Source organism: Xyrauchen texanus, chromosome 4 (genome assembly GCF_025860055.1).
Source record: "Xyrauchen texanus isolate HMW12.3.18 chromosome 4, RBS_HiC_50CHRs, whole genome shotgun sequence".
Lineage (NCBI taxonomy): Eukaryota > Metazoa > Chordata > Actinopteri > Cypriniformes > Catostomidae > Xyrauchen > Xyrauchen texanus.
The window spans coordinates 1,146,740-1,161,739 of NC_068279.1; the positions used below are offsets into that span (position 1 = coordinate 1,146,740).

A 15,000-nucleotide genomic window follows, 5' to 3' on the forward strand; every position below is an offset into this window, starting at 1 on the left:
CTTCGTTCAAGTTACGTATTGCTACTGCGCAATCACAGACACACACAATCCCCACACAAGCAATCACAGACACACTCACACACACAGACACAATCCACACACACACAATCACAATCACACACAGACGCAATCACACACACACAATCACACTCACACACAGACACAATCACAGACACAATCACACACGCGCAATCCACAGACACAATCACACACACGCTAATCACAATCACAGACACACTCACACACAGACACAATCACACATACACAATCACAGACACAATCACACACACGCTAATCACAGACACAATCTCACACACACACAATCACACTCACACACAGACACAATCACACTCCACACACAGACGCAATCACACACACACAATCACACAGGCGCAATCACACAGAGCGCAATCACACTCACACACAGACACAATCACAGACACAATCAAACAGACACAATCACAGACACAATCACACACACGCAATCACAATCACACACACGCAATCACAATCACAGACACACTCACACACTGACACAATTACACACGCAATCACAATCACAGACACACGCACACACAGACACAATCACACTCACACACAGACGCAATCACACACACAATCACACTCACACACACACAGACACAATCACACACACACACAATCACACACAGACACAATCACACACACAATCACACTCTCACACAGACACAATCACACACACACAGACACAATCACAGACACAATCACACACACAAACACAATCACACACACACACAGACACAATCACAGACACAATCACACACACACACAGACACAATCACACACACACAGACACAATCACAGACACACACAGACACAATCACAGACACACTCACACAGACACAATCACACACACAGACACAATCACACACACACACACAGACACAATCACAGACACACTCACACACACACACACAGACACACTCACACACACACACAGACACAATCACAGACACAATCACACACACGCAATCACAATCACAGACACACTCACACACAGACACAATCACACACGCAATCACAATCACAGACACACTCACACACAGACATAATCACACACACAATCACACTCACACACAGTCGCACTCACACACAGACACAGACACAATCACACACACACAAACACACTCACACACAGACGCAATCACACACAATCACACACACACACACAGACACAATCAAACAGACACAATCACAGACACAATCACACACACACAATCACAGACACACTCACACACAGACACAATTACACACGCAATCACAATCACAGACACACGCACACACAGACACAATCACACTCACACAGACGCAATCACACACACAATCACACTCACACTCACACACACACAGACACAATCACACACACACAATCACACACAGACACAATCACACACACAATCACACTCTCACACAGACACAATCACACACACAACACACACACACACAGACACAATCACAGACACAATCACACACACAGACACAATCACAGACACAATCACACACACAGACACAATCACACACACACACAGACACAATCACACAGACACAATCACAGACACACACAGACACAATCACAGACACACACACACAGACACAATCACACACACAGACACAATCACACACACACACAGACACAATCACAGACACACTCACACACACACACACACACAGACACAATCACAGACACAATCACACACACGCAATCACAGACACACTCACACACAGACACAATCACACACGCAATCACAATCACAGACACACTCACACACAGACATAATCACACACACAATCACACTCACACACAGTTGCAATCACACACACACAATCACACTCATACACAGACACAATCACACACTCACACACAGACGCAATCACAATCACAGACACACTCACCCACAGACACAATCACACACACACACAGACAGACACAATCACACACACAGACACAATCACATACACGCAATCACACACAGACACAATCACACACACACAAACACACTCACACACAGACGCAATCACAATCACAGACACACTCACACACAGACACAATCACACACACACACAGACACAATCACAGACACAATCACACACACAGACACAATCACACACACACACAGACACAATCACAGACACAATCACAGACACACACAGACACAATCACAGACACACACAGACACAATCACAGACACTCACACACACACACAGACACAATCACACACACAGACACAATCACACACAGACACAATCACAGACACACTCACACACACACACAGACACAATCACAGACACACTCACACACACACACAGACACAATCACAGACACAATCACACACACGCAATCACAATCACAGACACACTCACACACAGACACAATCACACACGCAATCACAATCACAGACACACTCACACACAGACATAATCACACACACAATCACACTCACACACAGTTGCAATCACACACACACAATCACACTCACACACAGACACAATCACACACACACAAACACACTCACACACAGACGCAATCACAATCACAGACACACTCATACACAGACACAATCACACACACACACAGACAGACACAATCACACACACAGGCACAATCACATACACGCAATCACACACAGACACAATCACACACACGCAATCACAGACACAATCACACACACGCAATCACAGACACAATCACACACGCGCAATCACAATCACAATCACAGACACACTCACACACAGACACAATCACACTCACACACAGACACAATCACAGACACAATCACACACATGCAATCACAGACACAATCACACAACCACACACACAATCACAATCACTGACACACACACACGCAATCACAATCACAGACACACAATCACACACGCAATCACAATCACACACGCAATCACACACACACACACAATCACAGACACAATCACACACACACACACAATCACAGACACACACACACGTAATCACAGACACACACACACGTAATCACAATCACACTCACACACAGACACAATCACACATGCAATCACACTCACACACAGACACAATCACACACACAATCACACTCACAGACACAATCACAGACACAATCACACACACACACAATCACAATCACAGGGCAGTGGTGGCTCAGCGGTTAAGGCTCTGGGTTACTGATCAGAAGGTCATGGGTTCAAGAACACCACCAAGACACCATTGTTGGGCCCTTGAGCAAGGCCCTTGAACCTATCTGCTCCAGGGGCGCCGTATCATGGCTGACCCTGCACTCTGGGGCGCTGTATCATGACCCTGCACTCTGACTCTTGATATGTGAAAAATAAATAAATAAATTTCACCATGTATATACAGAAATGTATGTATAATGTGTGACAATTGATAAATTAAATTAAATCACACACACGCAATCACACACACACAATCACACACAGACACAATCACACACACACGCGCACACACATTTCTCTCATTCTGACTCTGATGTGTTTGTTATGGAAGAGGATTAGGGCCAAGAGATTCAATTAAAAATAAAATAAATGTATGAATATGGATTAAAGTCGTATCATTATGAGATTATAAACATACTTTTGGCTTTATTATCAAAATAGTCCGACTGTAATCTCGTAATCTTAAATGTATTTATTTTTTCTGATGGCACTAAAAGCGGCGTCATAGTTCGATCGTGTGAAGCTCTGGGTAATAATTCTAAAACATCGAGTCATGACGTGAACACGCGTAACATGTCAAAAACATATAAACAGAGCGCACATGCATTCAGTATATAAGATTGTTTAGCAGATGTTTGGTGAATACTGTTTATTTTCAGTGTGTAAGAACATAAGAATGTACGGTTAGTCATCTGCCCTCTTCATAAAGCTAGAACAGGTGAGTCATTGATAACTAGCAGGAGAAGAACAATGTCTCTAATATTAACGGTGTTCAGAGATGACTGTGTCATGCATGTAACGGTGTTCAGAGATGACTGTGTCCAGAGATGACTGTGTCACGCGTGTAATGGTGTTCAGAGATGACTGTGTCAGGCACGTAACGGTGTTCAGAGATGACTGTGTCACGCATGTAACGGTGTTCAGAGATGACTGTGTCACGCATGTAATGGTGTTTAGAGATGACTGTGTCACGCATGTAATGGTCTTCAGAAATGACTGTGTTACGCATGTAATGGTCTTCAGAAATGACTGTGTTACGCATGTAATGGTGTTCAGAAATGACTGTGTCACGCATGTAATGGTCTTCAGAAATGACTGTGTTACGCATGTAATGGTGTTCAGAAATGACTGTGTCACGCATGTAATGGTGTTCAGAAATGACTGTGTCACGCATGTAATGGTGTTCAGAAATGACTGTGTCACGCATGTAATGGTGTTCAGAAATGACTGTGTCACGCATGTAATGGTGTTCAGAAATGACTGTGTCACGCATGTAATGGTGTTCAGAAATGACTGTGTCAGCGCATGTAATGGTGTTCAGAAATGACTGTGTCACGCATGTAATGGTGTTCAGAAATGACTGTGTCACGCATGTAATGGTGTTCAGAAATGACTGTGTCACGCATGTAATGGTGTTCAGAAATGACTGTGTCACGCATGTAATGGTGTTCAGAAATGACTGTGTTACGCATGTAATGGTGTTCAGAAATGACTGTGTCACGCATGTAATGGTGTTCAGAAATGACTGTCACGCATGTAATGGTGTTCAGAAATGACTGTCTCACGCATGTAATGGTGTTCAGAGATGACTGTGTCACGCATGTAATGGTGTTCAGAGATGACTGTGTCACGCATGTAACGGTGTTCAGAGATGACTGTGTCACGCATGTAACGGTGTTCAGAGATGACTGTGTCACGCATGTAATGGTGTTCAGAGATGACTGTGTCATGCATGTAACGGTGTTCAGAGATGTAATGGTGTTCAGAGATGACTGTGTCACGCATGTAACAGTGTTCAGAGATGACTGTGTCATGCATGTAACGGTGTTCAGAGATGACTGTGTCATGCATGTAACGGTGTTCAGAGATGTAACGGTGTTCAGAGATGACTGTGTCACGCATGTAACGGTGTTCAGAGATGACTGTATCATGCATGTAACGGTGTTCAGAGATGACTGTGTCATGCATGTAACGGTGTTCAGAGATGTAACGGTGTTCAGAGATGACTGTGTCATGCATGTAACGGTGTTCAGAGATGTAACGGTGTTCAGAGATGACTGTGTCATGCATGTAACGGTGTTCAGAGATGTAACGGTGTTCAGAGATGACTGTGTCATGCATGTAACGGTGTTCAGAGATGTAACAGTGTTCAGAGATGACTGTGTCACGCACGTAACGGTATTCAGAGATGACTGTATCATGCATGTAACGGTGTTCAGAGATGACTGTGTCATGCATGTAACGGTGTTCAGAGATGACTGTGTCATGCATGTAACGGTGTTCAGAGATGACTGTGTCATGCATGTAACGGTGTTCAGAGATGTAACGGTGTTCAGAGATGTAACGGTGTTCAGAGATGACTGTGTCACGCATGTAACGGTGTTCAGAGATGACTGTATCATGCATGTAACGGTGTTCAGAGATGACTGTGTCATGCATGTAACGGTGTTCAGAGATGTAACGGTGTTCAGAGATGTAACGGTGTTCAGAGATGACTGTGTCACGCATGTAACGGTGTTCAGAGATGACTGTGTCATGCATGTAACGGTGTTCAGATATGACTGTATCATGCACATAATGGTGTTCAGATATGACTGTATCATGCACATAACGGTGTTCAGAGATGACTGTGTCACGCATGTAATGGTGTTCAGAGATGACTGTATCATGCATGTAACGGTGTTCAGAGATGACTGTATCATGCATGTAACGGTGTTCAGAGATGACTGTATCACGCATGTAATGGTGTTCAGAGATGACTGTATCATGCATGTAACGGTGTTCAGAGATGACTGTATCATGCATGTAACGGTGTTCAGAGATGACTGTGTCACGCATGTAATGGTGTTCAGAGATGACTGTGTCACGCATGTAATGGTGTTCAGAGATGACTGTATCATGCATGTAACGGTGTTCAGAGATGACTGTATCATGCATGTAACGGTGTTCAGAGATGACTGTGTCATGCATGTAACGGTGTTCAGAGATGACTGTGTCATGCATGTAACAGTGTTCAGAGATGACTGTATCATGCACGTAACGGTGTTCAGAGATGACTGTGTCATGCATGTAACGGTGTTCAGAGATGACTGTGTCATGCATGTAACGGTGTTCAGATATGACTGTATCATGCACATAACGGTGTTCAGAGATGACTGTATCATGCACATAACGGTGTTCAGAGATGACTGTATTATGCATGTAACGGTGTTGAGCAGTTAGACAGTGAGATTAATGACATTCTCCATTTCCTCCTGATGATGTCATCACTGCACTGAGAGACTCCTGAGATCACATGACTGCAGAGACAGACTTTATAACCACTTTAAATGAATATTCGGGTTCAATACAAGTGAAGATCAATCGACAGCATTTGTGTCATAATGATGATCACCAACACAAGTTACTCTCCACTCGTTCCTCCTTTTCTGTAAATGTGTGTTCCAGTGAGACACTTATAATGGAAACGATGGCGTGAAACACAATTAAGTGATTGTTTTTCATCAGATACATTTGAGACTGTTTCCTTGATTTCCAACATTTGTGTACATTTCCTGTAGTTACAAACAGTTGTAGTTTCACTACACACACATGACAATATCATGTTCAGAGACTGATTCACCTGCTGTCTGAGTTTAGTGAAAGAGCTTCCGCTGTGAACAGACTGATTGTGTTTTGACATTCACAATAAAAGAGCCGGTCACGAGTTGCCCGACTGAAACAATCGCTGTTGATCCGATTTCAACGGTCCCTCTGTGTGTTTCTCATGAAGTCTTTTGACACACAACATGAATGAACAGGATATTGTGCCGGAACACTCCGTGCCGTTCACCTGTTGAAACACACACACACTTGTTTAATGTTAAAGCAGATGACTTAAAGAAAACATAAACGGTAAATCAGGCCAGTTGTTTTTCTGTAATGATGTATTGAGCTTGTGTGTGTTTCCGGGAACATCACAGGGTCACTGTATCCTCGGCATTCCATCAGAGATTTAAACATTCCTGCATTTGGTGAACAAAAAACAAGCCAGAGATTTACATTTGTGTAGGACTGAATGACCAAATGTGGCAAAACACACAGAATAGATGTCAATGGATATAAGATGTGGAGTCAGTGGGTTGTGTTGTAGAGTTGTGTGTTGTGGTGTTGAGTTGTGTTGTGTTGTGTTGTTGTAGTGTTGTGTTCTTGTAGTGTTGAGTTGTGTTGTGTATTGTTGTTGTGGTGTTGAGTTGTGTTGTTGTGATGTTGAGTTGTTGTGGTGTTGTGATGTTGAGTTGTGAGTTGTTGTGTTGTTGAGTTGTTGTGATGTTGAGTTGTGAGTTGTTGTAGTGTTGTGGTGTTCAGTTATTGTAGTGTTGTGATGTTGAGTTGTTGAGTTTGGTGTTGTGTTGTGGTGTGTTGTTGAGTTGTGTTGTTGTGTGCTGAGTTGTTGTTGTGTGTTGAGTTGAGTTGTTGTTGTGTTGTGTTTTGTGTTGAGTTGTTGTAGTGTTGTGTGCTGAGTTGTTGTGGTGTTGAGTTGTGTTGTGTGTTGTGTTGTAGTGTTGTGTTCTTGTAGTGTTGAGTTGTGTTGTGGTGTTGAATTGTGTTGTGTTTTGGTGTTGTGGTGTTGAGCTGTAAGTTGTGTTGTTGTGATGTTGAGTTGTTGTGAGTTGTTGTGTTGTTGAGTTGTGAGTTGTTGTAGTGTTGTGGTGTTGTGTTGTTTAGTTGTTGTGATGTTGAGTTGTTGTGGTGTTGTGTTGTTTTGGTGCTGAGTTGTGTTGTTGTTGTTGTGTGTTGTGATGTTGAGTTGTTGTAGTGTTGTGTTGTAGTGTTGTGGTGTTCAGTTGTTGTAGTGTTGTGATGTTGAGTTGTTGAGTTTGGTGTTGTGTTGTTGAGTTGTGGTGTGTTGTTGAGTTGTGTTGTTGTGTGCTGAGTTGTTGTTGTGTGTTGAGTTGTAGAGTTGTGTTGTTGAGTTCAGTTGTTGTTGTGTTTTGTGTTGAGTTGTTGTAGTGTTGTGTTGTTGTGGTTTTGAGTTGTGTGCTGAGATATGTGTTGAGTTGTTTTGGTGTTTTGGTGTTGTGTTGTTGGTGTGTTGAGTTGTTGTGGTGTTAAATTGTGTGTTTTGATGTTGAGTTGTTGTAGTGTTGTGGTGTTCAATTGTTGTAGTGTTGTGTTGTTGTGTGTTGTGATGTTGAGTTGTTGTGGTGGTGTTGTAGTGTTGTGTGTTGTTTTGTTGAGTTGTTCTACTGTTGTGGTGTTGAGTTGTTGAGTTGTGGTGTGTTGTTGAGTTGTGTTGAGTTATTGAGTTATGGTGTGTTGAGTTGTGGTGTATTGTTGAGTTGTGGAGTGTTGTTGAGTTATGGTGTGTTGAGTTGTGGTGTGTTGTTGTGTTGTTGGGTTATGGTGTGATTGTGTGTGTGAAGTGTGTGAGTGTGTTAAGTGTGTGTGTGTTTGTGGCCAGCTTTAGTTTGTGTGTGTGAAGTATGTTTGCGTGTGTGACGTGTGTGTGTGTGTGTGTGTGTGTGGCCAGCTTTAGTTGTGTGTGTGTGTGTGAAGTGTGTTTGTGTGTGTGTGTGAAGTGTGTTTGTGGCCAGCTTTAGTTTGTGTGTGTGTGAAGTGTGTGTGTGTGAAGTGTGTTTGTGTGTGAAGTGTGTTTGTGGCCAGCTTTAGTGTGTGTGTGTGTGTGTGAAGTGTGTGTGTGTGTGAGTGTGTGTGTGTGTAAGTGTGTTTGTGTGTGTGTGAAGTGTGTTTGTGACCAGCTTTAGTTTGTGTGTGTGTTTGTGTGTGTGTGTGAAGTGTGTGTGTGTGAAGTGTGTTTGTGACCAGCTTTAGTTTGTGTGTGTGAAGTGTGTTTGTGTGTGAAGTGTGTTTGTGTGTGAAGTGTGTTTGTGGCCAGCTTTAGTTTGTGTGTGTGTGAAGTGTGTGTGTGTGTGAAGTGTGTTTGTGGCCAGCTTTAGTTTGTGTGTGTGAAGTGTGTTTGTGACCAGCTTTAGTTTGTGTGTGTGTGAAGTGTGTGTGTGAAGTGTGTTTGTGGCCAGCTTTAGTTTGTGTGTGTGTGAAGTGTGTTTGTGGCCAGCTTTAGTTTGTGTGTGTGTGAAGTGTGTTTGTGACCAGCTTTAGTTAGTCAGAAAAGCGTCCATGATCCTGAATCTGACAGTAAAAGATGATAAAATACTTCAATGTAAGAATTCTTGCAATATGATTACATGAGATTAATCTCTAAACATAATAATACCGTCAATAATCAACGTTTCATTTTTACCATGTGACTGAATGTGAGTAAATGTGATGTTTGCTGTAAACTGAAGGTTTGTCACATCAGTCTTTATCTTCTGTATTGAGTCACATGCAGAAGATAATCAGTGATGTCAATCAGTTATCTGATTGACATCATGACATCGTGTTTGATTCACTCTCTGATCCTCGTGTGTTAGAGCTATAGTTACTCTATAATTGTATTTCTATAAAGTCGATGATTGTTTTCTCTGTTTCAGGTGATCATGTCGTAATGCACAGACACACTGTTCCTCACCTCTCTCGTCTGCCGATCGCTCGTCTCCGCACATCATGTCCATCGCGCTCAAGCAAGTGTTTAACAAAGACAAGACGTTCCGGCCCAAACGTAAGTTCGAGCCGGGCACGCAACGCTTCGAGCTGCACAAACGGGCGCAGGTGTCGCTCAGCTCTGGCGTGGACCTGAAAGCGGCCGTGCAGCTGCCTCATGGTGAGGATCTCAACGACTGGGTGGCCGTTCACGTGGTGGACTTCTTCAACCGAATCAACCTCATCTACGGGACTGTGTGCGAGTACTGCACGGACAAGAGCTGCCCGGTGATGTCCGGCGGACCGCGCTACGAGTACAGATGGCAGGATGAACACAAGTTCAAGAAACCCACTGCCCTGCCCGCTCCGCAGTACATGAACAAGCTGATGGACTGGATTGAGATGCAGATCAATAATGAAGAGATTTTCCCCACCAGCATCGGTGAGTTTGACCATGCAGACACGTTTAAGAGTGCTTTCTTACTAGAGCGCTTGATTTGGACCCGAGTCCGGCCCTGATGGCGATGTTTCTTTTTTTTATTATCTAACCACATATATTTGAGATAACCGTGAATTATGCACTTTAAATTAAGATCTCATTTTCTATTCAGAGAAGGGAATTTGAAGCGAATATTGTAATATCGACTGCATCAACAATAAAAAATTGTCAACAAAAATGTAATGGAATGGAATAGTCATCTGATTTGATTGAACACAACATGACATGTTTAATTATGATGCGGGAGATCAGCACTTTCCACGCAGATTCAGCTGATGTAGATCGCAGAGTATTATAATACAAACATGCAAAATAAGTCAATACAGAAGCAGTGACATCGTGAAATAGGCTCATTATCCGGCTTATCACCGGCGTGGAGACTCTCATCACTGGCGCATGCTCGCTGCAGCTAGATTTAGTTTATAGGGCATCATCGGCGCGGAGGCGCTCATCATCCAGCTCATCACCGGTGCGGAGGCGCTTATCACCGGCGTGGAGAGACTCATCAATGGCGCACGATCGCTGCAGCTAGATTTAGTTTATAGTGCATCACCGGCACGGAAACGCTCATCACCGGCGTGGAGGCGCTCATCACCGGCACGGAGGCGCTCATCATCCAGCTCATCACCAGCGTGGAGGCGCTCATCATCCGGCTCATCACGGCGCGGAGGAGCTCATCACTGGCGCTGAGGTGCTCATCACCGGCGCGGAGGCGCTCATCATCCAGCTCATCACCAGCGTGGAGGCGCTCATCATCCGGCTCATCACGGCGCGGAGGAGCTCATCACTGGCACTGAGGTGCTCATCACCGGCACGGAGGCGCTCATCATCCAGCTCATCACCAGCGTGGAGGTGCTCATCATCCGGCTCATCACGGCGCGGAGGAGCTCATCACTGGCGCTGAGGTGCTCATCACCGGCGCGGAGGCGCTCATCATCCAGCTCATCACCAGCGTGGAGGCTCATCATCCGGCTCATCACGGCGCGGAGGAGCTCATCACTGGCGCTGAGGTGCTCATCACCGGCACGGAGGCGCTCATCATCCAGCTCATCACCAGCGTGGAGGCGCTCATCATCCGGCTCATCACGGCGCGGAGGAGCTCATCACTGGCACTGAGGTGCTCATCACTGGCGCGGAGGCGCTCATCATCCAGCTCATCACCAGCGTGCAGGCGCTCATCATCCGGCTCATCACGGCGCGGAGGAGCTCATCACTGGCACTGAGGCGCTCATCATCCAGCTCATCACCGGCGCGGAGGCGCTCATCATCCAGCTCATCATCCGGCTCATCACCGGCGCGGAGGCGCTCATCATCCGGCTCATCACCGGCGCGGAGACGCTCATCATCCGGCTCATCACCGGCGTGGAGGAGCTCATCACTGGCGCTGAGGCGCTCATCATCCAGCTCATCACCGGCGTGGAGGACCTCATCACTGGCGCTGAGGCGCTCATCATCCGGCTCATCACCGGCACGGAGGCGCTCATCATCCGGCTCATCACCGGCGTGGAGGAGCTCATCACTGGCGCTGAGGCGCTCATCATCCAGCTCATTACCGGCGCGGAGACGCTCATCATCCGGCTCATCACCGGTGTGGAGGCGCTCATCATCCGGCGCGGAGGCGTTCATCACCAGCGCCTTAGGGTGAGGTTAGCCAGAGGGGAACTGGCCCCCACAGTGAGTCTGGTTTAGGGTAAGGGTGGGGTTAGTCAGAGGGGAACTGGCCCCCACAGTGAGTCTGGTTTAGGGTAAGGGTGGGGTTAGCTAGAGGGGAACTGGCCCCCACAGTGAGTCTGGTTTAGGGTTAGGGTGGGGTTAGCCAGAGGGGAACTGGCCCCAACAGTGAGTCTGGTTTAGGGTTAGGGTGGGGTTAGTCAGAGGGGAACTGGCCCCCACAGTGAGTCTGGTTTAGGGTTAGGGTGGGGTTAGTCGGAGGGGAACTGGCCCCCACAGTGAGTCTGGTTTAGGGTTAGGGTGGGGTTAGTCGGAGGGGAACTGGCCCCCACAGTGAGTCTGGTTTAGGGTTAGGGTGGGGTTAGTCGGAGGGGAACTGGCCCCCACAGTGAGTCTGGTTTAGGGTTAGGGTGGGGTAAGTCAGAGGGGAACTGGCCACACAGTGAGTCTGGTTTAGGGTTAGGGTGGGGTTAGTCAGAGGGGAACTGGCCCCCACAGTGAGTCTGGTTTAGGGTTAGGGTGGGGTTATTCAGAGGGGAACTGGCCCCCACAGTGAGTCTGGTTTAGGGTTAGGGTGGGGTTAGTCAGAGGGGAACTGGCCCCCACAGTGAGTCTGGTTTAGGGTTAGGGTGGGGTTAGTCAGAGGGGAACTGGCCCCCACAGTGAGTCTGGTTTAGGGTTAGGGTGGGGTTAGTTAGAGGGGAACTGGCTCCCACAGTGAGTCTGGTTTAGGGTTAGGGTGGGGTTATTCAGAGGGGAACTGACCCCCACAGTGTGTCAGGTTTAGGGTTAGGGTGGGGTTAGTCAGAGGGGAACTAGCCACACAGTGAGTCTGGTTTAGGGTTAGGGTGGGGTTAGTCAGAGGGGAACTGGCCCCCACAGTGAGTCTGGTTTAGGGTTAGGGTGGGGTTAGTCAGAGGGGAACTGGCCCCCACAGTGAGTTTGGTTTAGGGTTAGGGTGGGGTTAGTCAGAGGGGAACTGGCCCCCATAGTGAGTCTGGGTTAGGGTGGGGTTAGTCAGAGGGGAACTGGCCCCCACAGTGAGTCAGGTTTAGGGTTAGGGTGGGGTTAGTCAGAGGGGAACTGGCCACACAGTGAGTCTGGTTTAGGGTTAGGGTGGGGTTAGTCAGAGGGGAACTGGCCCCCACAGTGAGTCTGGTTTAGGGTTAGGGTGGGGTTAGTCAGAGGGGAACTGGCCCCCACAGTGAGTCTGGTTTAGGGTTAGGGTGGGGTTAGTCAGAGGGGAACTGGCCCCCACAGTGAGTCTGGTTTAGGGTTAGGGTGGGGTTAGTCAGAGGGGAACTGGCCACCACAGTGAGTCTGGTTTAGGGTTAGGGTGGGGTTAGTCAGAGGGGAACTGGCCACCACAGTGAGTCTGGAACGTAACCTAACCCTTTTCAGGAACGTAAACTGCCAGTAGTAGGAGGCTGATAGACCGCTTTCACAGAAAATCCCATTTTTGTTGTAATATTTCAGTCCTATAAGTCTCTTGTAGCGTGTTGCCAAATTAGGTTGTTTTGAGCACTGTGCTGAACTTCTTATATGAGATTATATAGAGATTAAAATGCAAAAGCAAGGAAGCGAGGCATGGAGCAGTGAGCAGAAGCGTGCAAACATTAACACAACCCCTCTCGGGCTGCGTCAGCAAAGTGCACGATGTGTAGTCTCTATTGTTGATCGATGGCAGACTAAGTCATTCCATTGATTTAATGAAGGCCAGTGCTTGTTTTGGGCATGTAAAAGTCTTACGCCCATCCTTGCCATCAACTTGACCCATTTTACAACATCGTCCATTCTTATGATCAAGGTGGAAAATGTTGTCTCCATAAAGACAAACGCATCTCTGCGAGGCCCTCCGTGTCGGGCGAGATTTTCGTCTGTGCTGCTTAAATGTTCGAAATCTCCCAACCTACCTCACGAAGCTCGCTGTCACTATCGACTGGACCTCGATAGCCATCTTGATGCTGTGAGGCGTCCGACGTGTGATAACAGAAGTGCTTATTAATGTCCCCACAGGCCGATGACATCCTGCCCTAACCCTAATCCCAACACAGTTTAGCAAACAAAACTATTTCAGTTCCCACCGGTTAAAACTTCTTAGAAGGATTATTGTAGCAAAGTTTAATTTGAGCTCGCCTGTGATCAACCAACCCACGTAAAGCATCACGTGACTCCGTATTCGGCCATCAGAGAAACATAATGAGCTTTTGTTAGGAAACAATGAATTCAGTCACACACACACATACAATCTCACACACACACACACTCACAGACACACACACACGCACACTCACACACACACACACACACATACAATCACACACACACACACACTCACAGACACACACTCACACACACACACATACAATCACACACACACAGTCACAGACACACACACACTACACACAGACACACACTCACACACACACTCACACACACACACACACACACACACACACTTACACTCACACACACACACACACACTCTCACACACACACACACACACTCTCACACACACACACACACACACACACACACACACGTTGTGTTTCCATGTTTTATGGGGACTTTCCATAGACATAATGGTTTTTATATTGTACAAACTTTATATTCTATCCCCTAAACCTAACCCTACCCCTAAACCTAACCCTCACAGAAAACTTTCTGCATTTTTACATTTTCAAAAAACATAATTTAGTATGATTTATAAGCTGTTTTCCTCATGGGGACCGACAAAATGTCCCCACAAGGTCAAAAATTTCGGGTTTTACTATCCTTATGGGGACATTTGGTCCCCACAAAGTGATAAATACACGCTCACACACACACACACACACACACTCACACACACACACACTCACACACACATACATACACACACACACCTATACACACACTGTAATGACCAATCAGCATTTAGGATAACAATTGTCCATTTTGTCATTTCATTTTATGTGTGAACACTTCAACTCATCATGCAGAGTACAAGTGTGTGTGTGTGTGTGTGTGCGTGTGTGTGCGCGTGCGTGTGCTTGTTAGAGAGTGACAGATGAGCTGATGATCTTCATGAGACACTCACACATCTTCACACTCTGAT

At 46.1% G+C, this 15,000-nt stretch overlaps 1 protein-coding gene across 1 annotated transcript in view; it reads left to right on the plus strand.

The window, feature by feature from the left end:
* Window positions 1–9,688: 9,688 nt before the first annotated feature.
* Window positions 9,689–15,000, plus strand: part of LOC127643268 (MOB kinase activator 3B) — a 6,686-nt gene continuing 1,374 nt past the window's right edge. The window contains exon 1 of the mRNA XM_052125941.1: window positions 9,689–10,174. Within this exon, the coding sequence (XP_051981901.1) occupies window positions 9,757–10,174 (418 nt within the window). The 5' untranslated portion in view covers window positions 9,689–9,756. The remainder of the gene's footprint in view (window positions 10,175–15,000) is intronic.